This window comes from Cucurbita pepo, chromosome 14 (genome assembly GCF_057944985.1).
Source record: "Cucurbita pepo subsp. pepo isolate OVF chromosome 14, ASM5794498v1, whole genome shotgun sequence".
In the NCBI taxonomy this organism is placed as follows: Eukaryota; Viridiplantae; Streptophyta; class Magnoliopsida; order Cucurbitales; family Cucurbitaceae; genus Cucurbita; species Cucurbita pepo.
Genome location: NC_141811.1, coordinates 11,409,107 through 11,435,165, shown reverse-complemented (window position 1 = coordinate 11,435,165; position 26,059 = coordinate 11,409,107). Strand labels below are relative to the sequence as shown.

Genomic DNA, 26,059 nt, shown 5'->3' with positions numbered 1-26,059 from the left:
TAGTTTAATAGTTGGTGAGAAGGCGTACATTTTTCAACTATTTCCACGAGACAAACAAGAATAAATGAGTCGTTCATGATGTCTATATTTTTCTTATGATTGTGAAATTTTAACTCATTTTGGAATTATAAAAAAGAAAGAAATGAATAAACTATGGGCTCTATTTATTTTGTTGGATGCTATTTTTTTATTTTAAAAAATAAAAAAAATCATTATGTTTTGTAGACATATACAAGAAAATACTATAATAAAATGAATATCCAATGATTGTTTTAATTATTCCAAATTAATAATATTCTTTTTCTCGAAAATAAAATATTTGATTTCTTAATTGTAATTTAATTACGCTTTTTAAAAATTAATAAATAGACAATATAAAGTATTTGAGTTATTTCATGTATGGAGGGTATTTTCGTAAATTCATTGTTTGGGAAGTTAATCAAGCTTGAGTTGGTAGTTAGTTCGTTAATTGTATTTTAAGTATTTTAAACGTAATTATCAGGTGTGTGAAGCTCCATCTCCTTATGATACACCCTACCTCAGTGGCCAATAAGGAAATGGATAAAATAACAAATAAAAAAAATTAATTTATTAGTTTTTATCAAAACAAAATTAAAATATTTGTTTATTGCTCAGTTTTTTATTATTTTATTTTTTTTAATAACTCATAAAATATTAGTTTCCTTTTTTAGCCTCATCCTTTATGATCCAATTTAATCATTTACTTAAAAAAAAAGCTTTTATTTTTATTTTTATTAATATTATTTTAGACATTTCAGAGATAAATTTCATATTAAATCATTGTTTTTGTATTATATTATGAGTCGAATTACGACTTTCTATCTGACCTAACTACCGCAGAACACGTGTCAGGGTACGAGTCTATATTATGTCGAACTAAGGGAAAAGACAAATACTCAGGTCATTCCGATTTGATATGAAGCTCGGTCGAGCTAACCTGCCCATATTTATGAGATAATAGGAGTAAAAGACCTGCCCATGTTCACGACAATTCTCGAAAATATGCCGTATAAATTCAACAATTTTGTTTTTTCTTAAATAAATCTTTAAAATTTTACAAATATCTAATAAAGTTTTTAACTTTCAATATTTAATAAATATATATCATTTTTAATTATTTTAATAAATGGGTGAACTTAAACAAGTAAAAATTCAAAATTCAAAATTTAAACATAAAATTAAAAATTTATTATTATATTAATTTTTTTGAAATTTGAAAAACCAAATAGACAAAATTTAAAAAAATAAAATAAAATAAAATAAAAAATAAAAAGAAAGTAATTAGCGCCGAAGGATGCATCACGTGGAAAAAAAGTTTCACTCACGTGATATTCACGTGCCTTTTGTGACCTTTATCCATTGAGTAAAATGTTTATTATTTTTAAGTAATTATTATTTTTAAATAAAAAAAAGTAATATTAAAATTTTAATTATTTCTCTCTTTTTATCTCTCCTCTCGTGCCTCGTTCGTCCTCGATGACAACAGACCGACAAAAAAGAAAGAAACGACGTGAAAATGAAAAAATAAAATAAAATAAAAAATTCATATTTATAAATGTAACACGTCAATAATCGAACATTAGTCGAAAAATTCAAACCTTAAATTAAAAATCTAATTTCTGTTCGTATAATTAATATCCGATTGAAAGGCCGACATATTACATTGGGATTTGACACTAAACTCAAATGTATTGTATAAATTTTAATTATTAATTATTTATTTTTTTCATTTTTAAAGTCGGGTGTTAAATCATCATTTATTATTTCAACCGACATGTTCCATGAACATTTAATAATATTGTAAATAAATACTTCAACCCAAATAATAATAATAATAATAATAACGAGAGACTCATTTAATATCTACCCTGCTTGGAGACTAACGTCCTAACTGACACACTGCTTAGTGTCCCTACCGTTATAGCAAACATTATCCGCTTTGACCCATTACGTATCACCATCAACTTCATAGTCTAAAAATGTGTCCGTTAAGAAGAGGTGATAGGTGGAAATCACTACAAGGGAAGTAAGATTCAGATTACCTTGTTGATTGAATATCTTAAGGCAAGAACATTGTTTGAGATTCTCGAATCACTCCACAAGCAAGATCGATCATGTCTAGCTTGAATGATTCTTGTTGATCAAATATCTCAATGCAAGAACACTTGTTTGAAATTCGAATCACTCTACAAGCTAGATTGATCATGTCAAGTTTGAATGATTCTACAGGCAACCATTGGGCACAAAGAAACTTCTAAATTACTCTAAATTGTAATCCACCCAAAATTTATAACACGAAACTTCATTCTTCTTCAACGTGGCATGAATTGAAATATCTCTTGATAATTTCAACAATATTTTCTTCACATCTTCATTGAAGTATATTGTATGATTGATGTCTCTTAGTTCATATCAAGAGGTCTCCACACCCTTATAAAGAATTGTTTCGTTTCCCTCTCGAATCAATGTGGGATCTCACATTTTGTCTATGATCTCGAGTATCTGACGATTGACTCTCCTCGTTATGAAGTCGATATCAAGAGTAAATCGTTTGGTGCACGAGGCTTGGTCGGAATTTTTAAAGCTTCATCATTGACTTCATACTGATCTGCAACATCTTGATATACAAGTAGGTCAGATTGATCTTGAGCTGCAGCATCTTTATAGAAATATCGAACTCGATAAATTGATATCAGTCACGTCATACGTTCTATTTTTTTTAGTGGAATTAGATAAAAAAAAAAATTAATTTAAACTAAATGGTAAGAAATATTGGAATAAAGATATTAAAATTAGGATATAAATTAAAATGATATTTTAATATTTAAAAAACAAAAAGAAAAGGTTAAATATAAAGTTTTTTAATCTCTAAGATTCCATGATGAATAATCATGATAATAAAAGGGTAAAATGGGAAATGACTGAGTTGAAAGTTGGAGTAATTTTATTTTTTTGACAGCCTAACAAAATTTACCTCATGATTTTTACTTTCGGTGAAAAAGTTGAAACAAAATATTAAAATTTTTCATAATTTTTATTCTCCAATTTTATTTTATATTTCAAATGAAATAATAAATTTACTCGATTATGTTGAATATTACTAAATTTAAAAAAAAAATTAATAAGTTTTATTTAATAAATATTTAACTTATTTAATATTTACATTAAAATTTACGAAATTATGGATTTTACCCTTTCAATTTTGTATTTAATCTATTTGTGAATTAATAAATTATGATTTATTTGATTTATTTTTATTTTTACACCAAAATTAATAAATGCATATAGCAATAATTAAAATTTTTGAGGCAAAAGGACATAATAATAATAAAATAATAAAATAATAAAATAATAAAATAAAAATAAAAATAAAAATCTTTGGATAATGGTAAATTCCTCTCATTCCAAATTTGATTAGACTACGTATCTAACATGTGGCCAACAATGCATTCAAGACTCTTCTAAGGCCAACATTTTTAAAATAATATGAACAATAAAGATAGGAATATGATCTACTTGCTTTTTCGGTATTATTATTTTTTTCGTTCGGTGTGACACCCGAACAAGAGAGGAGTACAGACATAAGTCGATACCACATCTGAATGAGAGCGATCATAAAGATATGATAACTAAAAAAGACTTATTGGTAACTCAATCGTAGGAACTCCAAAGTTAAACGTGCTTTACTTGAAGTAACCCTATACTGAGTGACCTCTTGAAAGCTTTTCGAGTAAGCATGTGAGTGAGGACATGACCTAATTGTAAGAGCGTAAACCCACCGTTAATAGATATTGTCCTTTTTGAACTTTTCCCTTTTGGGTTCCCGTTAAAGTTTTTAAAACACGTATGGTAGGACGAGATTTTCATGCCCTTAAATGCTTCGTTCTCCTCCCCAACCCACCACTAGCAGATGTTGTTCTCTTTGGATTTTTTCTTTCAGGTTTTCCCTTAAAGTTTTTAAAACGTGTATGCTAGGGAGAGATTTTCATGCCCTTAAATGTTTCGTTCTCCTCTCCAACCCACCACTAGCAAATATTGTTCTCTTTGGATTTTTTCTTTCGGGTTTTCCCTTAAAGTTTTTAAAACGTGTATGCTAGGGAGAGATTTTCATGCCCTTAAATGTTTCGTTCTCCTCTCCAACCCACCACTAGCAGATATTGTTCTCTTTGGACTTTTCCTTTCGGGTTTTCCCTTAAAGTTTTTAAAACGTGTATGCTAGGGAGAGATTTCAACACCCTTAAATGATTGGTTCTCCTACCCAACCCACCACTAGCAGATATCGTTCTCTTTAGACTTTTCCTTTCGGGTTTCCCCTTAAAGTTTTTAAAACGCATCTGTTAGGGAGAGATTTCAACACCCTTAAATGCTTCATTCTCCTACCCAACCAATGTGGGATCTCATAACCCACTCCCCCTTCAGGGCCCAACGTCTTTGCTGGCAACGGTTCCTCTCTCCAATCGATGTGATTCCCCTCTTCAATTGATGTAGGCTCTCACAATCCACCCCCTTCGGAGCTCAGCATCCTCGCTAGCACTCTTTCCTTCCTCCAATCGATGTGGGACCCCTCCAAATCTACCCTCCTTCGAGGCCCAGCGTTCTTATTGGCACACTGCCTCGTGTCTACCTCCCTTCGGGGAACAGCAAGAAACCTGACACATACGAAATCGACTTAGATACTCCTAATGTGGGGTGGTGGATCTGGGTCGTAAAAGCTCTACTCCCCAACCAATGTGGGATCTCACAACACACTCTTTCTTCAGGGTCCAGCATCTTCACTAGCACCTATTCCCCTCTTCAATCGATGTCGTTCCCCTTTTCAATTGATGTAGGATCTCACAATCTACCCCCTTCAAAGCTCAACATCCTCGCTGTCACTTATTCCTCTCTCCAATCGATGTGGGATTTCACAGTAGGACTGTAATCAAACCACATCGTAAAAATGCAAGAGAGCACTAGAGTCATCATGTAGCTTGACATATTTTCCCATACCGATAATAATTATTCAACTAACTTAAAAATAGAACATGAATTAAAGAGATTATACTTTTGACATGTCTACACATAATAAGAAATGATTACACGACCCGACACGTAAAATAATCTATTTTAATTTGAAAATAATTTGTAAATAGGTATAGGAATAGTTTCATGTCCCCTAAAATTACTTTATTGAAGACCCACAAGATTACCAAGATCATTATCTTCATATATTTGTCTCCTCACTTTTTTTTTTTTAATTATAAAAAAAAAAAAAAAAAACATTACAATTTTCAAAAGCTTCAATCATTTTCAAATGTGAGGCTTACAATTTTGTCTAAAATTGTCTATTTATTCCTTATCTAAAACTAGAAAAATATGAAAAAAATATTAAAACTTTATATTTATTTAATAGATTATTTGAAAAAAAAAACAATTAGAAAAAAATAAATGATTGCCACGTGTGAAATAAATTTTCTACCATATAGGGTCTATGGATGCCCACCCTATGGAGGTGACAGATACCTAAATTTATTACTTTATTAAAATTTTATTATAAAGTTTTAATTTCGTGACTATAAAGTTAAATAAATGTGGAAATTTTTATCCTAAGAGCTTTGTAAATTTACTAATTTCAATAAAATAAGTTTGGACAAAATTAAGATTATTACCGAATAATAAATTTCAACGAAAATATTGACTTAATAAAATCTGATGAACTTTGTACCGTATGAGATTTTTTTAAAAGTTGAAAGTGCATAGCGAACGTTGATTAATAAGTTTATAGATAAAAGTTGATTTTAAAATCATGTTTCAAAGCCTATTCAAACCATATCCTCGTCTTAACTTAATTTCTTAAAATTATGTAAATATATGAAAAATAAGATATTCGAATATTTGGATTTTTTTATAGCTGACACATACAATTTAACTAGAGCTACAAAAAAAAATTTCCTCAAATTTTCAGGTCAGGTCGATACGCACAATACACAAGGTGAGAATTTCTGACTTGATTCAAACTAGGTCCTCGTCCCACCGTCAATTATTTTAAAGGCTAAATCACAAGACGACTCTACATTTAAAAAAGTTGTACCGACCTAAAATGGAAATGGAGAAACAAACATCACCACATAGTTTCGGGTCATTCGTACTCGTTCTAAGTCCAATCAATCACCTCAAATTTTAACGTATTATTTTTTTTTTTTTTCTTTTTGTTTGCTATTCAACCTTATTTGTACATAAACTCTTAAAATGATTTTAAAAAATATATATTTTTAGCGAAGCCTACGAGCCTTACCATTCTATTAGCTTCTTAATATATGGATATGGGGTGTAAGTAAGCACTAAATTACTACAATTTTACAAATTTTGAAAAATACAAAGACATTTAATTATTATTCTTAGAAACAGAATTAAAAAAAAAAAAATGAAATTCATAGTTATCTCATTGCAAAATCCTCCCTCGTCTCCCCATCTCCAAATGTTAACATAAGAAAGGAAGGAAGAGTTGGAAGGTTTGAAGAGTACAACGATAATAACTCAAAACGTTTAGGGTGCTCGGACCACTAAGTTCAGCCGGGTAGAGTTGAATTTTTAACCCGATTCTACATTTGGTTAGTCGAGTTTTTTTTACCCTAATTTGTCTATTCCACTCGAAGGAGCTCTAAAGTCTACACCCCAACAAAGATTTCCTTAACCTAAACTAAGCAACTCTGCAGACTTCAGACTTTATACGTCTACGCTCTCTAAGTCCAATATTGTCCCAACACAAGCCCGTCCGGATATTGTCATTTTTGGGTTTTTTCTTACGGATTTCCCCTCAAGGTTTTTAAAACACGTATGCTAGAGAGAAGTTTCCACACCCTTATAAAAGGTGTTTCGTTCTCCTCTTCAACCGATGTGGGATCTCTCACAATCCACCCCCCTTCACGGCCCAACATCCTCGTCACTCGTTCCTTTCTCCAATTGATGTGGGACCCTACCCCCGCCAAATCCACCCCTTCGGGGGACAGTTTCCTCACTAGCACATCACACGATGTCTGGCTTTGATACCATTTGTAACGACCCAAGCCCACCGTTAGCAAATATTGTCCTTTTTGGGCTTTCCCTTGCGGACTTCCCCTTAAAATTTTTAAAACGCGTATACTATGAAGGTTTCAATCTTATAAAGGGTATTTCGTTCTTCTCTCTAATCAACGTGAGATCTCTCACAAATACCCTATATGAAAAGATAGTTCTGTTCTCCATCCTAGCGAGATCTCTGACAAATATCCTGTAGGAAAGGACAATTATTGAGAAGTCAAGGTCATATAGAGAGAGGGCCTCCCTTTACCACACACATGACAGCCAAATTTTTGGTACTTATTCTTTTCCTTTTAGTATCACAAGGAAACCAAACATGTCTTTTAGCTATTATCAAACAGAACCCAATACTTACTTTAGTTTTTTTCCTGTCTGGATAAGAGGGAAAAAGTCATTCTTCTGCACTATACATCAGATCGTACCATTTCTGTTTGTCCAGTTCAGCTTAGGGGCCACAATAAATGTAGGGTAGTTTATAAAATATTTCAAAATCAATGTTAGTCCGTGAACTTTTATCTTTATACTTTCATATTCGAGTCTATTACGGTCATTGAATTTTAAAAATGTAATAAAAGTTCAACAATTTATTACAAAAATCAAATCTATTAGAAGATACGAATCAAGACTCTAATTTAACATGAACAATAATGATATTCAAATCTATTCGATACGAATCAAGACTCTAATTTAACATGAACAATAATGATATTCAAATCTATTAGATACGAATCAAGACTCTAATTTAACATGAACAATAATGATATTAGTGGCGCAAGAAAATTTTATTAGCCACATAAGTAGAACTCAAAACTAAATCAATCCACGTTGATGAATAGTTCGATTTCACCCTTCAACATCTAAAGATATCAGTTCCATTCAACCACGATTTTCCTCGTGCAACACCTCGACCACATGTTTTTGAGAGAGGGCATTTAACGCATTCAAATTAGGTATTATCAATCAATCCAAGGAAACATAGGAAAAAAAAAAAGTCGAAAAGGCTACGTCAACACAAAGAAAAAGGGTTCACAAGTAGTTGTCCTCTATTACGGCAGTTAAGCGATAAACATCGATAATTAAATCCAATCTCAAGAGAAGAGTAGGCTAGAAAAAGCTGCACCCAATTAACAATCTACGTCTCAATTATAAATTAATCAAAGTCAAAACTTACATATAAAGAGAATATGGAACCTCAATTCAAGCAGGTCATGTTTTTGTCAATTGAATTACCATTGGCTCAATAATTCATTAAACGAGGTGTCGATGCAATAGGCTTTTCAAGTAAATGAATGAGTACTTACCAATTTAAGCAAGAAGGAGAATTTGAACGATCAATTTAGCCTTCTGCTGGTCAACACAAACCAAAATGAAAGATCAAATGGGTGTTTCTTGGGCTTGATTCACTCAACTTGCATTGATGCCGAGGCGGCATATCGGATTTTTCTTCATTAGACCAAGATCGACCTGGAGAAATATAAGAATATGGGCCAACCAAACAGAGATTCGTTCAGATACATTATAATGATGGATTTTCCAAGGTTGTGGTAAAGACGGAGTTATAAGGGATACCTTGTGGCCAAAGAGATCGCGAATGTTATCAACACCGTACAAGATCATGGTTGGTCTGGTTCATGGACAGATGCAAGAGAAAATAATCATCAATTTATTATTCATCTAAAGAGTAATTGGATTCTAAATATTCTATACATTTTCAATTCTGCTCCTTCGAACTTTTGAAACACCTAAACTAATCCTTTTAAGTAAAAAAAGATGTAACTTTATTTGACCTTTTGAAAATCAATGGTGTTATATCGTATATCGTTTAAAAACATGAAGAGTTCCTATAACAAAAACAAATAATTTGGATATTGTTTGATAATCATTTGACTTTATTTTTGGTTTTTGAAAATTAAGCTTATAAACACCCCTTTTGCTTCTCTATTTTGTTATCCACTTTTAGAGATGTTTTCAAAATCCAAGCCAGTTTTCAAAAAGCCTTTTTTCGTATTTGAAATTTAACTATATGAAATCAAATGGTTCCTTAGAAAGGATGAAAACTACTGTAAACAAATAGCAAAAAACAAGCAGAATTTTCAAAAAACAAAATGTGCAAACAAGGCCATACATTTAAAAACCGCAATTTCAAAAGTGCAAGACCTTAGGAAATTCATGGAAACTTAATATGACCAAAACTATATTTAAACGTTAATGTCAGAGCGCAAACCTCATAAAAGTTAGGAACGAGGCCAACACACTTCTGGGACCAAGTAAAAAACAAATGCATTTGGCATTTAATGAGACATGAGAATCTTACCTCTCGAGTGAAAGACCCCATGCAATAACACGGACATCCTCTGGAAGCCCCATAGGTAGCAGCATTTCGGGTCTGAACATTCCTGAATTTCCAACTTCCACCCATTTCTTAAAGCCTTCATGATAACTGAAAAATATAATGCATCAAACACATGGAGAGCAAATCTAGCATAACAACAGCAATTTCAAAGTGATTCAGTTATTCAGTCACCTGAAAATTTCCATGCTGGGTTCGGTATATGGGTTATAAGCAGGCTTGAAGCGTAGCTTGGACATGCCTGAAAATGGAATATGCACATGAATAATCCAATTGTTTTCTTTCAAACATTATTTAGGCATACAATGTGCTACTATTAATTGGTTACCTAGACGAGAGAAGAAGTCATACAATACTCCAATCAAGTCTCCAAGAGTAAGTCCTCGATCACATATCAACCCTAAAAACCAGAGGCAAATATTTACATTTCCGATTGATTATTGAAATATAACTGAGAAATTCAGTATACTGGTCCGTAAAAGTCTATTTAGCTTATATGAAAAAATAAAGTTTGATGAGTTCAATAAAATTTTCCAATTAAAATATCTATATAAATCAGTATATAATTGAACATTACGTGTTAAATGGACACTAATAAACAAATAGTCTCTTCATTGTTTTGACACGGTTTTTATCACATTTGTAATTGATTTATTAGAATAACATTATAAATTATTTGAACGAACAGTCTTTTTGTTTAAATGAAAAACTGAGTTTTCAATGAGAAGGATGGATGGAAAAATGCATACAAAAAGACAATCGAACGAAAATGGGACTCCAATCCAAAAGGATCAACACTTACTGATAGTCACAAAACAAATTCAAAACAAAATCCCAAACATAGGTGTTATAAGATTCTTAACTTAACAAGGATAAATGGACATATCACATTTAAAAATATATATATATATATATATATAACTTATTTCTACCATTATAATTATTGAAGATTTTATTGGAAACTCGAAACAAATTCATTCAAGAGTCAAGATCATAAGAAAAAAAAATTAAAATATTGAATTATATATTACTTTCATTTATAAATCTTAAAATAAATGTTCTTACGTTTATGTAAAAATAAAAGACAAAATACAAGAATATAGGAAAATGAAAAAAATGAAAACATAAGTTTTATCGTCTACATTATCATATTAAATCTTTTTTATTGATATTTATTTAATTGAATAAACAAAATAAATGAAGACAACATACTAAATTAGATTGAAAAAAATGTTTTTAAAAATAATTAAAGACAGTGGATGAAAGAGGAGATAGAAAAGAAAGCTTCTCCTTTCTTAACACTTTTATATATTTTATTGTATTTAATTTAATATAGATAGATTTAAGAAATGAGAATTGTCAAAAAGTTCAAATGTATTAATCATAAATACCTTCTATCTGGTGAAATTCAGCAAGATGGGTTCGATCTACTGCTTCATTTCTGAAAACGCGGTCTATCGAGAAGTACTTTTTGGGGGCAAATGGTTTCTGTGACAAATATTGAAAAGAAAGAGATATTTCAAGGAAACAACCTCGCCAGATAATTTGGGGGGAAACGAAAAAATAAAAAGAAGAAATGAAATTGGAAACTGATAAAAGACCAAGAGTTAGTACAAGCATCGGAAAAATCATCTGCGATAGAAGTAGAATTGAGTGGCTTAACAAATAGACAATACGAATCTCCATCCCTTTCTTTTAATTTAATTGACCAGACAACTTAGACGATTAGTTTCGCCACCCAAGGAATCACCCCAAAATAATCCACCATTTTTTGCGACATAATGTCCGTCTTAATAGGAATTCTAACTCAGGTAGGAAATACGTCAGCAAATTAGATAAATCATAGGGTCCTTCCTCATTCTGAATATTTTTTCTTCCACTAGCTTCCAGAAACTATTAAATCTCCAACGTCTGGAAGAACACAGCCCCCCCGGTTGTGGTTACATTGAGGATCAGGAAAAATGGATAAGTGTAATGCATATCAGGTAAAACTACGTTTATCTTGGAGGTCAATATGGATTTAATTTGGTTTAATTGACATTACTTCTTGAAATCTAATTTGGGTAAATTACATTCATGGTTAAATTAAGATAATTATATTCTTAATTTTTTTAATGAGAGAATTATTTCATTGGCGTTTGAAATTTACAAAAGGGATGTGCTATCCGTGAAGCTTATAAAAGACCTTCCCAATTAACAATGAATGAGGTATGACAATAGGAAGCAAAAGTATTAAACAATTTACACCATGAAATGTCACGGTAAACAATATTGTCGAAGATCCAATATAAGTTTGTTTCTTTTCCGTGAACCTTTTTATCTCGCTTTTTCTAGAGATTCCAAAAGAGAGCCCTAATGAGGTTGGGACATAACAAAACTTCTGCACTTTTGAAGGAGTGGTATGTTAAGACCAAGTCCAATAAATCCACCTCTCCATGAAAGTGAGGTGTCATCTGAAAGTACTAGAATCTTTATCCGTAAGTTATAAGCATAAGTTACTACATAAATATGTGGTTTTGTGATTTGTTGTCTCTATTGCATAAAGGGCACCAATTGGGAAATTGGGTCATGAAGGGCATTCTTCCCTTTCTTTTTTTTTTTTTTCCGTAGGATTCCCTTTGTGCTAATGATTTTGTGCACGATTTTCTGATTTTTTGGGTGATTTATTTTCCATACTGTCTTGGTTAGTGTGGGCTTTATGGCTTTTGTCTTTTCTCCCATATCCATCATTAAGGATGAGAAGGCCTTGTCAGCATTAGGAAGCTATTCCAATGAGTTTGCTACTTGAGACAGCACTATTGAGTTAAATCGGCTCATTCTGTATCTTTGCTATCTTTTAGGTGAATTAATCTGGCTCATTCGGTATCTTGTTATCTTTCAGGTTCCTATCGAGCTGCAAGTCCTAAAATTTGTTGTCATCTTTCCATGTTTCTTTGATTGTCTTACATTGTGATAGTCCATAGAAAAGAGGATACATCATAGCTAGCATGGTGTTGACAATCCAAGGGTTAGAAGGGTCGGTCCATAAAGATGTGTTTCCTCCCTCACTGATCCTATGGCGAATGTCGTTGGTGATGAGGTTATGGTGCTTTTTCACAAACTTCCATGGCCCCTAAGGAGAAGGTGGGCGACCGATTCTTTATAAGATTCCTCAACAAGGTGGTGTCTTCATGGTAAAACCTCTAATTCCATTAGGTGAGGAGTGTTTCGTTTTTCTCCTTCGTCGAATATAGGCCATACCTCCCTCAAATTTTTTTAGTTAATAATTTTTATTTCGGTTTCAAATCAATAAATTTTGAGAGTTTAACATTCTCTTGAACTTTAGTTCAAAATTTGACAAGTTCAATCTTATTTTCCAATGATTTTATCCAAATGCTTTTGGACGTTTTAATTTGAAAATATGATTGAAAACAAAAGCCAATAATTGTGAATGTTTGAATGCATAACAGTTCTCCCATTGTTTCAGTATTTAATCATGAACGCTGACCAGAACTGATTAAATTATTTATCAAAGCCTACATAGAACATAAACCAAACAATGACTAACCTGTGCAAGCAAATATAACATCCTGGAGGACACAGCAGTAGTATGAGTTCGCAGTAGGTTCTTATTTGCTTCCTCTCGTTTCCAATCATATCCATATCTGAAAGAGGCAGAATAATACAAATAATCACTCACAAGAAAAAATTAAATCTCGGAAATACTAGGCAAAGAAAGAAAGGTGACAGTTTGAAGAACAGAATATCACACCCTTTGGATCCAAAACCACCAATCTCATGGACCTGTTTCACCCGCTCCACATAATCTTCAGGAAGTTCCCTTGTGCTGGCAGGAGCTACAGAGGTAAAACCAAATAACTATTCAGAAAAAAATTAAAAAAAAAACTTTTGATGTTCAGCAATCACGGAAGAAACCTTGCAAGAAGAAAGTATCGTGCGCATCACGGGCAGGGTGTTGTTGTGGTTGGAATAATGCATCAAAGTTCCAGAAGCTGTTGGTACAGAAGAGAAAGAAAAGCTAATAAGGTTTTGAAAAGATATTTAGGCAAGCCACATTTCTTTTCCCAATCGAACCCCTCCTTGGGTTCTAGGAGCAAGCTCCGAAGTTAATGCACATGCATATACAGTTAACTTTTTAAAATATAAGAAACAGAACTTTCATTATCAAGAGATTTTTTTTTTTTTAAAAAAAGGAGAGATTAGATACCCCCACACATTCATCCAAGGGTTACAAAAAAGAAGTCCAACTGGTGAAGATGAGTTAGGTTATAATCATGTATGAAGAGAGGCCATATAAATATAAACAAAAGAAAAGAGAAAAAGAAAGAAGAATATGCTATCAGTTCTCCGATAATAATAATTTAAATAATAATCAAAATAATAAAGCCTAAAGAATAGAAAAGCTAAAAGAAGAGCGTTTGTAAAAGATTTATCTCACTATGGTGCATGCCAAGTGAGGTTGAGTCAAGTGTGCCGCCTCTTAAAAATGTTTGTGGGGAGCCTCTTGATTTACATCACAATAAGACCATTATAACGCTATACCAAGGTGGAAAAAACAAAAAAATGTATTGAACTTTGTATAGTACTGACATATATTCAGTAATTTTAAAAAAGAACTATGCATGTAAAACGTATCATTCAAGAAAAAGGGAGCAGGGGAGAACTCCTACCTGCTCTCGACAAAGTTATTGGTAGGCATCTCTTCAAATCTGAAATCAGAAACCAAAACACAGGCCTATAACTGTAAATTTTTATTTAAAACAACAAAGTAATACAGAAGATAAGCGTAAGTATAATAAGATAAATCACTTACCCCATTTGACGAAAAATATTTTTTAATTGCTGTCGGACCTAAAAGTTTTTTAAGAGCAAAAGGCAATCCATTTCAGTACATAAACAGATACATAAGGCATTCATAGACAGAAGGGGGAAAGCATCAAAAAATTGAACGCGATATGTGCTGAAATAAAAATTTACAACCTACTCTAACTAGTTTAAAGATCATTGGAAGGTAAGAAACATGATCGATGTAGAATCAGGCAGTGTCAACCATCAATCTGCCTATATCTAATTTCAAAGCCCAATGGTCACAAAGTTCTGTTTCTTAAAACAAGAAATAAACTTTTTCATTGATTAATCAGAAGGAAGAAAATTGTTCAAAAATACACTTCCCCAAAGGGAGAGAATGAAACAGGAACTAAAAAGAGCCTAACAAAAAAATATCAAAGGTGCTACATTCCCTAGATTCAAGTTCCTACTAAGGAATTCATTTTCCATATTCTACAAATAATTGCAATTTTTGCTCTGGGTAATTTGATCATCAATACTGGCATAATTATTAACCCATAAGCATTCAGGCATGTCCTTACTTAAAGGTGTTTAATGTTAACTAATAATTTTCTATTTAAATGAAGGGTTTTCATTTTTTTCAAAATATACGTATTATTACCTTCAGCAATGGATGAAGATGACCACCCTCAAGGGGCTGACCTTTGGCATTAAAGTTATACTCCTTGAATTCTAGTTCTCTCCAGTCTCCCCTAGATAGTGCAAAATATGAGATAAATCTATAAGTTTCCAAGGCTGTTTGATACAAGATACACGAACTAGAAACAAATGAGCAAACTAGACACGATAATTGACGTTTCAGTTGCAATGCCATTCCTCCAACAACAACACACATATTTTAGCCTACAATAACTCACAATAAACAGAAAACGATTGATGAAAGTAGAAAATGAGAGTTTTAATGCCAAACTGTATACCATCTCAAGAACTGACCTCGGATGCATACACAGTTTTTTTAAAAAATATATAAATACAAAAATAGAAACACTTTTAACAGCTGAATGGAGAGCAATTGTGTTACCAAATGCACACTGTCATAAAATAAAATCCACGCACGAAACAAGAATAGGCAAATAGGAAACCTCTGAAGATTTTCTCGTGTCAAATCTGTCGCAGCCTTTTTCCTTCTTGGAGCATAACTAGGACCCTTCTTCACTGAATAGCCTTTCCATGTTCTAGAGAAGGTCAAATTAAACATTTTTAAGATAACAAACAGACTGAACCCGTATCAAGTGTTAAAAGCATATAGAGTCATAAAAGCTTCTTAAAATATAAAACAACTCAGCTTTTTGTAATTTGTAATTTGTAATTTTCAGCTTCGTGTAATTTTTTTAGACTGGAGTCCATTCTTGTAGTTTGTTGTGAACTCCTGTTGTGAGCTTTTTTTTTTTTTTGTATGCACGTATACTGTATATTCTTCTGTTTACTCAATGAATGCTCAATTTCTTACCAAAAGCAGAATAGAAATTGAGCCTCATCCAAAAGAGTATGAAAACGTCAAATCCAAAGTCTTTTTTTTTTTTTTTTTTTTTTTTTTTTTTTGAATAAAAGAAACAGAGAAGATATATTGACCAATCCAAAGAAATATTATATCATCCCATCTCTGGTGAAAACCAAATACAGAGGTCCACATGCCTAACACACCAAACAAGAGGAACACAAATTTTTTTAAATATATATTTAAATGTCCAATTAATAAGTAGTGAAAGCGAGGTACGAGAATTACTGTGATACAATCAGCTTTCTTGCTTTGAGTGCCTTCACGTCATCATCATGAACTTCCTGGACTCAAGATTCAAAATAATTAGCTGATGATGATCGACACCAAGATATTAAAAAAAATTATTAAAGAAAAAAACAAACAGACAGGAGACAATGGAATGATGTAGATAGCCAACCCTCCAAACATTAGCAACAGATTTTTTTTTTTTTTTCTTTACATTGACCCTAACTGATTTTTAACAATATATTCTGGGTAATCCCTGTGTCCGCTTACTAAGAGTACATGTTATATGTCAGTTGAGTTATGCTCATGTTTGGTAGTACATTAACAATTGCTTATCTATGAAAAATTATCAGGATCGATAATCCAAATCTCTTTGGTAGTACACTGGAGTCAATTTGGGGGTCTTCCTAAAAGAAATAGTAGCATTAGTTCAAAACATGATTACAAAATAGGAGGAAGAAATAACCTCCCTACGAGACAGGCAAGTTTCTTTTTCTCTCTCTAATTGACTTGTGTAACGGAGAAAATACAAAAATTTCTAGAAACAGTATAACATCTTGAAACATTTTGATGGTGCTCTCAAAACTTCTTTGCAACATGAGAAAATATTCTAAAATGTACGTGGAGTTCAATATAGTATGTTATCAATTTGGTCACCTAAATTTTGAAACAATGCATATAAATAGGCTAAACTTGGAAAAACAAAGATGCATAGTGAACATAATGAGAAATGACAATTTAGTTCTTAACAACATATTAGTCATTATTCGCAAACTCCCATAATTTAATAGTAACTAAATATTCCGATGCCACTTTCCACTTTTCAACCGGCTTCCTAGAGATACAATATGACCATGAACCAGAAATGGATGAAACTCATTATTGAAGCTTCAATATCCAAGAACCTGTGTTATACAAAACAAATGAATCATGCAAACCAATAATCACCTTTCCATCTTTTATCTGCAGAAGTGAATTTTTCACCTTGTCCTCAACATGTTGAACCTACAGCCAAACAAACTTGTAAATAATCATACAGAATATAAAGGTGCTTTAATTATAATATCTAAGCTATAAAATAAAACTGGTGTGAAGTTAATCCATGTCATATCCTGGTTGCAGTAGTATAACAATTCATACAATTAACGCCTATTGAGATCATTTTTATCAATATCTTAATAATGAACTCCCACAAAAAAAATAAAATAAAATAAAAAATAGTTCTAACCTTTCGGGATATCGATTGCTTCCCCATTTCAACCCATTTGTTCTTTGCTGCCTGAGCACAGCCAATTTTGAAAATAGATGGACCAAGCTTTTTCTGCAAAACCAGACCAGTTGGACATGGGCAACAAACAGCTTCAGTACTAATATAGACTCATATCCACAAATATGAAAATGAAGGCAAAAACTAATAAGGAAAATGCCTAATTTCCATCCTTGACACTCTCAAATCATCAACCTCGAATGAAAAGTTTTAAATTGGAATAATCCTCATCCTCTACGTCAAAACAAAATGAATATCCATGACGGCAATATCACCTGTAGTTCTTCCTTTGGAATTCCCTCGGGTGGAATTGCCAAGAATAGCTGCAGCTCAGGTGATCCTGTAGCAGTATATGTCTCGCCCTCATCAGTTAGAATCCATTTCTCCTTCTTAATGTCCTGAAAAACTCTCCAAAAGAGAGATGTGATCAATAAATGAATTCGCAGTTTAACTATTCGTGAAAATGTGAAGCTATTAGTATATGAAGCAACCAAAGACCACAAATTAAACACAGGGAAGCCCACTCAAAGCAAACAACCGTCTGCAAACCAATCAAATGTTACAGCAACAATCAGATACAATTAAAATCAAACAAAATAATTGTTTCGGTAAGTTGACCGGCTCACGAGTCCTCAAGAATTCTAGTTTTAATCTACTACACACCAAAACAAATACAAAACCAACGACAAGGCTTGAAGTTACAAAAATAAGTTCAGACACGTTCGAATTGACGCAGAGAGTTGAGGACCAAGCAAATGTCAACGATTCTGCAATCAATGACAAGTACAAAGGCAGGCAGGCAAGTAGTCATTTCCAGCTCAAACAATCTAAAGCTAGTTATCACCTTACTATGCTAGAAATTCATCCAAGCAGAAAGAAACATAAATGATTAAAAAAAAAATGATGATTAGCAATTGTACTTCAGCATCGACATATCTGAAGCCATTGAGACTCTTGATGACGTTGACGACCTCGTTATGATCAAGTCCAAACTCATCGGCGAACCGTCCAGAATCGGAGATTTCGACGTTCTTCTCAAGGTAACCGAGAATTGCTTCCTCCGCCATCTTCTCGATGGCTTCGCGGCCACTTCTTCAACGCTCACGAGCAGCTGCAGTTCGTCTATCTCTTCTCTACGCCGAATATGCTCACAGAAGCCCTGAATTTGGTTTGACGGCAAAATCAGTGGAGGCAGATAGCTTGACTGAGAAATTGAGAAATGAGGCGACTCGCTTCTTGGGCCTAACCTTGTTGGACGACTCGCTTATTGGGCCTAAAGTCGTTGGGCTTTCATGACCGTAAAAATGGGCCTTTTTTATAAATTTGGGTTAACATGGCCCAACATATTTGTTATTGAAAATTGAAAAAAAAATATAATATTTTAATATTGAATTTAATTTAGTAAATTACTAAAATACCCCATGGATTAGGGCATTATTGGAAATAAAAATTATGAAATATCTAATTAATTTATAAAAATAACAATAATTTTAAAATTAAATTTTCCACTAAAAACAAATAAGACAGCTCAATAATAGAGTATAACAAAATGGTGGAATTAAGGAATATATAAAAATTAAATTAAATAAATAAATCAAACACGTGATTAAAAAAACATTTAAATAAATTATTAAAAATTAGGGAGGTTCATATTACTCGATCAAATTAGAACTATCTAAACCCACTTTGGATTCGATTAACGAGTTAAAATTTTTTTGTTCGGGTCAACCCCACCAACATCAGAATAGGGTTACAACCCAATCAATGATACCCTACGTTTTTTAAAAAAATTAAGAATATTTAACTTGTAAATATTCGATATTTGAACTTTACGAAATTTTAGTTATTAATGTAACATATATCGTAAATGAGTATAATTTTTTTAAACAATTAAAAAAAAAAAAAAAAAAAACTCAAACACGTCAACCGAACCCAAAAATAGTTGGATTCGTTTGTGAGCTCTAATTGGGTCGGATCATCAATCCAATTAACTGAAAATTGAGTTAGTCCAAACAAAATTTCAGGTCGTCACCACACGTTTACTTAAGATATATTAAAAAAAAAAATTAGAACCCGAACATTACAACATCATTTCAGGTCATCACGACACCTATTCCGACTTCTAATTTCCATTCAAAATTATAACATATAAACATTTTTCCACTAGTAATAATGAAGTACAAAGTTGAATAATATCTTATAATATCTTATATAAAAGATAATATCTGAAACCACGTCCAATTCCAAATTGCAGAACATGCGAAACGTGTCGAACAGCTATTGGACAAGACGATGACAGTACAGCAGTGACCTGTCACCCCAAAATTAATAATAAAAGAGCTACAAAAATAGAGTGCATCTCGTTTTCAATGTTCTAAGCTGGCCTCCACAGTCACGACAGTCCAATAAACCCTAAAAAAAAAACAAAATTAATATTATTTTATTCATTTATTAAACTTTTCATTTTAATTTAATTTCATATATTAATTTTAACATATGGTTTGGGTATTTAAACTATTTGAAATTATTCGTTGATAAGGACAAATCAATATTATTTATGTTGTTGCTAATTGTATTATTGAGCTGCCTGTCTCTCTTCATTTGTTCTTCATTTTTATTTTATTTCAAAGATTATGTTTTCACATTAATTTAATTTTAGGGTTTGTTTAGCGTTGTTTCCATTTGTTCGTAATTTATGTATTTTCTTCTCGACAACTTGCCCCCACTCGTTTGCTTATGCTCATCGTGTTTTCTTACTCCGATATGTTCGTGCAGGTCCCACTAGCTATTCTCGGTTGATTGAAAAGGGTGATCTCTCTTCTCGATAAAAGATTTACTTTTTTAGCTAGATGAGGAACGAGGGAGGCTAAACGTGATCAAGGACGGGATTTCCGTCTCACTTGCTTCCCTTTGTTTGAGTAAGTATGTTGAAAATTATATTGCAAGATCCCACGTCAATTGAAGAGAGGAACGAGTGTCAACGAGTGGACTCGAAAGGGGCGGATTGTGGATCCCACGTCGGTTGGAGAGAAGAAAGAAACTGTGATATCCCACCTTGGTTGGGGAGGAGAACAAAACAATAAGGGTGTGGAACCCTTCCCCTAGCAGACGCGCTTTAAAGCCTTGAGGGGAAGCTCGAAAGGGAAAGCCCAAATAGGACAATAGATGAATCTGGGCTGTTACAGAAACATTATTTATAAGAATGTAAAAGTCTCTCTATAACAGACATGTTTTTAAAACCATGAGGGGAAGTCCAAAAAGACAATATCGACTAGTAGTGGACTTAGGTTATTACATGTTATTAAATTATTATAATGTCTTACATTTTTTAATATAGATTATATATTTCCTCGGTGGAACCCGATCGGTGAAAAATAAATAGAAGGCATTCCCGTGTCATTTTTCACAGACATTTTTATATGAAATAGAAAATTAATTTAATTAAGTATAAAGTTAATTTAATTAGTTTATAAATGTCAACACGTCCACTAATTTCCGATTAATTTAATAATAGAGATTTGTGGATATTATTTTGTATAAGATTTTGGCAAAAAGGCCAAACCGCCGTGACAGAAGCTACGTCACTTCCATTCCACCCACCAACTAATTTTTTTTTTTTTCTCCCTTATTTGGGTCTTAAAACGTCATCAACTTATGCATTACTAGATTTATTATTTTAAAAAAATTCTAATGGCGGATCCCACGTCTCTTAGTGAACGTATTTTAAAATCTTAAGAGGAAACTCGGAAGTAAAATCCCAAGAAAGATAATAGTTGTTAGCGGTGGGCTTATGCTATTACAAATAGTATCATAACCAAACATCGGGTTGTGTGTCAATGATGTGTCAGAGAGAACATTGGGTCCCTGAGGAGGTGGATTGTGAAATCTCATATCGGTTGGAAAGATGAACAAACATTTTTTACAAGAGTGTAGAAATCTCTAGTGGGTGCGTTGTAAAACTTTAAGGGAAAGCCCATAGAAGACAATATCGAGAGGTGGATTATGAGATCCTATGTCAATTTGAGAGGGGAACGAAACATTTATTATAATAGTGTGGAAGGGGTGTTCAGAAGGGTAAACCCATAAAGGATAAGGGTAGATTTTGAGATCTCACGTCAGTTAGAGAGAGAGAGAAATGAAATATTTCTTACAACGGTCCCACATCGGTCGGAGAGGGAACGAAATATTTCTTATAATAGTGTGGGAGCTCTCCAGAATTGTGAGATCTCACGTTAGTTAGTTGTAGAGGTGAACAAAATATTCCTTACAATTCTATTTTAGTTTTTTTATAAAAAAAACCCTAAATTAAAGTGGTGGACATAATTTTTTGGCAATAACTTTAGAGTGGGAGGAGAGAGAGAATGACTGGGTGATGGGTAAGGAATTGGCATGCAGTCTATGGCGGTTCATTTAAAGAAAGAACAGTCCAATGGGGGAAGAGGGACTTATTTTATGTCCTCACAAAAAGTCAACTTTTGTTGGTGACTCACAGCTGTTGTCACACTGTCCTCCTTTCTGTACTATGCCTTTTTTTTATTTCTTTTTTCTTTTTCTATATAATATCATTTTATATTATGCTTCCAATTTCAAATATTCATTTTATTTTTCCCCTTCTCCCTATTTTTTTTTTTTATTTCTTCTTATTTATAAAATTAAGCTAAAATATTTTTTAAAAATATGTAACATTAAAGAATACACTAAAACAAATAAAAAGGAAACAAAATTTAAAAAGATATAATAAATATGGAAAGATTTAATTTTTATATATTCGAAAAAATATATAAATCATTCGAAAATGTATTATAATTAAATTATATTTATACTATTTTTTTTAATATTTAATAGTTAAATAAGGTAGGTAGAGATTTTACTTTACAAGAAAAATAATTAATAAACGTTTTGATTTATTTAATTATTATTTCCTTATTATTCTTTTAAAAAAAAAGTAGATTTAAGAAATGATTTGGCCATTCTCTTTTGGAAACATTATTCTTTTTTTTAAAAAACATTTTGGATAAATGATTCTTATTTAGATATTTTGGAGTGAAAATGGTTTGAGATATTTTCAACCTAATAAATATCATATTAACCCACATTATAATTATAATTATATATATATATATAACCTAAAAATAAATAAATAAATAATAAATAAAATATAACGTCTAAATTATAATGGGTCATTTATTTCGTTAAAATCTCTAAAATACAAATTTTATACAAATTTTAAAAATGAAATTAAATTTGGTTTTGTTAGACTATTTTACCCTAATTTTTTCGCTTTTTTTTTTTTTATTATTTATTTTTATATATTTATAAAAAAAAAAGTGACTTTTTTTTCTCCACTAAATTAGAATAATAAATGTCACATCTAAATCCTAATTTTGTAGATATTGAATATTTTTCCATTATTTTCCCACCAAAAAAGAAAAAAAAAAAAAGAATCTTTACCACTATATATTTTTATATACTATTTTTATAGAAAGTGCTTAAACTTTTCTAGCTTTTATTTATTTATTTATTTTAATATTTAAATATTAAGCTAATCCAATTGAATTATAAAGTTTCAATTAACAAGTCAACTAATAAATTAATCCATTTTCATTTTTTAAAATAAAAAGGAAACATAGTAACTTAATTAATGAAAAATATTAATTTTTTCCACCTAAATTTGACTTAGCTAACTAAGCTAAGTAAAAATATTTATTATTTTTTAAAGTAAGAATTATAATAATAGTATTAATTTAATTCTATTCTCGACCATACCGCTTTATATAAAAGTGGTGTTGGAGATAAATAAAAGAAAACCTTCATAATGAAAAATACTATTTTTCGAGTAATTATATACTAAATGAGTAAATATAGTTATAAATTTGGTACTTTATCTAAAAAATACTCTAAGATTTTAAAAAAATTCTATAACCTCCTTAAATTAAAAAATAAAAATACCCTTAACGATAATTTTGAAAGAAAATAATTTTATTTAAAAAATTATCTATAAAAATTTAATTGTACAGAATATATGGATGATAATTGTCTACGAAATTGTTAGGTCATCTTCAAATTTTTATTTTATTTTATTTAAATTTGAAGGTATTAACTTTAATTATATAATTTTGTTTTGAAATTTGTGAAAAAAAATATTTAATTAATATTTTTATGCAAAAGTGGTTGTGACACTATTATTAGAAAAAGTTATTTCGAATATAGTTTGAGAAAATTAAAGATTGTGCGTACAAATAATATATGGTTTTTCCAAATGCATGAATGGCCACGTAAGCACCACTCTCTTTTTAATGCTCCTCAATTTATTTATTTATTTTTTTACTTACCCAAAAATAAAAAGGGTATCGATGAAATCAAAGAACTGGTAGATCTATGAGCGGTAGATATATTGTTCGGGTTTATAAGCTAATATTAAGGGTATTAATGTAATTTTTGAACCTTTAAAGATTTTTTCAAAACGTGGTATCAATAATTTTCATGCATATACTAACCCGGGTGTCTTTGCTTAGGTTTGAACAATGTTATGCTAGGTGACCTCACGAGAAGTTTCCTAAAAAAACATGTGAGTGAGGACAAAACATACTGAAAAGATCTGTGTTGATCTATGAAAATAGTCTCACTCTTAGTGTCACTTCTAGACAAGTGGGTAATGTGATCGTGTTGCAGAAAATGCAAGAAAATGTCGATGTCATCAAGTATCGAATTACGTTACACGCTCGATAACATAAAGATGAAAAAAAGAAAAAAAAAAGCAGAAAATGAGAGAATTGATTTGATAGCCCCGAACATTTTTCTGCAACTTGTCATTAGAAAGATTATATTCTATCTTATTCCATTAAATCCATATGCTAATACTCAAGCTCGAGTACTAGTTGGCCTCACCTAAATTGGGACGTTTTCACCAATTTTCACGTAGTTTCTTTATCATAGCCAATTGGGTCTTTTCAAAACGATCGTTAGGGTTTCAATCGAGAATCTCACGTCAATTAAGAGCTAGAAAGACCATAACTATAATAATAAAGAATAATAACAGAAAGAGAGTGGTCGAGGTTCATTATAATGTAATATATGGTCGAGATTTGTCAAATATGCGGCGTGCTTTCAAGATAAGAGGACCACTTAAATTAGAGCAAAAAAAGCTTCTTTGGGTTAAAAGAGGTTAAATTATAAGTTTAACCTCAGTAAATAAATCAATTTTGATTAATGATAGTAATTGATACAAATTTGTCTTATATGATAGTGATTAATTATAATCTTATGATTAATTTAAATTTAATTAGCTGTAAGCATAAGAATTAAAAATTAAATTATATATTGGAAAAATAATTTTTTTTAACAGGCAATATTAAATAAATAAGAATTCTTTATTTGTTAAATATTTAATTTTTTAGGGAAATATATTAAATCAATTAATATGACATGCACAATTATTGCTTCAAAGAATATTAAATTTTAACATATGATTAAAAAAAGGAATATGTGACATTATTGTGCATTAAAAAAATTTAAATAATGTCACCAAAAAAAAAAAAATCATGATGAATCATAGGAAAACATTGGGATATTTCATCCATCTTGGAACACAAGCCAAACCCTAATCCTCCTTTTGTATTTAGAATCATTCACCCCTTTGACTTGCTATGATGCATGGGGTCAATGCACCGAACCGTAATTTCAATCGTGCTCTTAAGGTTTAGGGTTTTGATCGATATGAAATAACGTGGAAAGTCGGGTTTAACAGTCGATCTATGTATATATTAAATGGGCAAGGCTTGTATACTCGATCAAGATATTAATGGTTCGTTTCTCTCAATTGTGCATGTGGAGATATCTGTTTACTCCATAGAGTCGAGGTCCATGATGACCCACATCAAATGGGGAAGAAACCTCTGTTTAAACAATGAACGAGGGAGCAGAGAGATTATTTCCTAATAGATAAAACGAGACATGGGATGAGGATTATATTCCCTGTCTGTTCCCAAGTAGAGAGAGATTTTTCCCTAATAGATAAAACGGGACAGGGATAAAGATTATATCCCCTGTCTGTCCCCAAGCGGAGAGAGATTTTTCCTAATAGATAAAACGGGACAGGGGATGAGGATTATATTCCATGTCTGTCCCCAAGTGGAGAGAGATTTTCCAGTAGATAAAACGGGACAGGGGATGAAGATTATATTCCCTGACTGTCCCCAAGCGGAGAGAGATTTTTCCCTAGTAGATAAAACGGGACAGGGGATGAAAGATTATATTCCCTGTCTATCCCCAAGCAGAGAGAGATTTTCCCATAATAGATAAAACGGGACAGTCCTTATGTCTATTCGTGAGTAGACAGAGATTTCTCCCTAATAGATAAAATGAGACAGGGGATGAGAATTATATTCTCAGTCTCTATCCTCGATCGGAGAGAGATTTCTCCATATTATATAAAATGGGACAAAGGATGAGGATAATATTCATTGTCTCGGTCCCCGACCTCATTTATCTAAAAAGAAAAAATGTTTTCCACTCCCTCCCTCATTCTCCGTTTAAACAGAAAATCTCCTCCTAGTTCGAGGGTTGGTCCTAACCGTGCAGATAAAATAGATATCTGTATGCTAAAATCAGGAGTGACATTAAACGTGGAACAAGGACGAAATTGTCCATCTCTTTGACTCGGAGGAGCTCCAATTCTCGTAAGTCATCCCTATTTTTTTTACTTTAATTGTTATCTTATCCACTAAATTATATTTGAGTTCGATAATTAATTCAAACCATAAGCAATTACGTCAATAGAAACTAAATT

At 31.7% G+C, this 26,059-nt stretch overlaps 1 protein-coding gene across 1 annotated transcript; it reads right to left on the bottom strand.

Annotated features, from left to right (window-relative positions):
* Positions 1–8,195: 8,195 nt before the first annotated feature.
* On the bottom strand, positions 8,196–18,472 carry LOC111810552 (phenylalanine--tRNA ligase alpha subunit, cytoplasmic). The gene is made up of 18 exons (XM_023697269.2): positions 18,192–18,472; positions 17,547–17,669; positions 17,233–17,325; positions 16,953–17,009; positions 16,005–16,060; positions 15,361–15,453; positions 14,880–14,970; positions 14,244–14,281; positions 14,101–14,139; positions 13,346–13,422; positions 13,182–13,266; positions 12,978–13,074; positions 10,822–10,918; positions 9,759–9,830; positions 9,605–9,671; positions 9,395–9,520; positions 8,650–8,704; positions 8,196–8,544 (listed from the first exon to the last, which is right to left on the bottom strand). The coding sequence occupies exons 1-18, from the start codon at positions 18,336–18,338 to the stop codon at positions 8,485–8,487; spliced, it is 1,473 nt and encodes a 490-aa protein (XP_023553037.1). The 5' UTR covers positions 18,339–18,472; the 3' UTR covers positions 8,196–8,484.
* Between the last annotated feature and the right edge of the window lie 7,587 nt (positions 18,473–26,059).

What these genes read in the sequence shown, in the direction of transcription:
- LOC111810552 (XM_023697269.2), bottom strand. Translation starts at nt 18,338, where the DNA reads ATGGCGGAGGAAGCAATTCTCGGTTACCTTGAGAAGAACGTCGAAATC. An exon ending in TCAGATATGTCGATGCTGAA is followed by an intron (nt 17,670 to 18,191) that starts GTACAATTGCTA and finishes AGAGTTTTTCAG; the next exon opens with GACATTAAGAAGGAGAAATG. An exon ending in AGCAATCGATATCCCGAAAG is followed by an intron (nt 17,010 to 17,232) that starts GTTAGAACTATT and finishes GTTTGGCTGTAG; the next exon opens with GTTCAACATGTTGAGGACAA.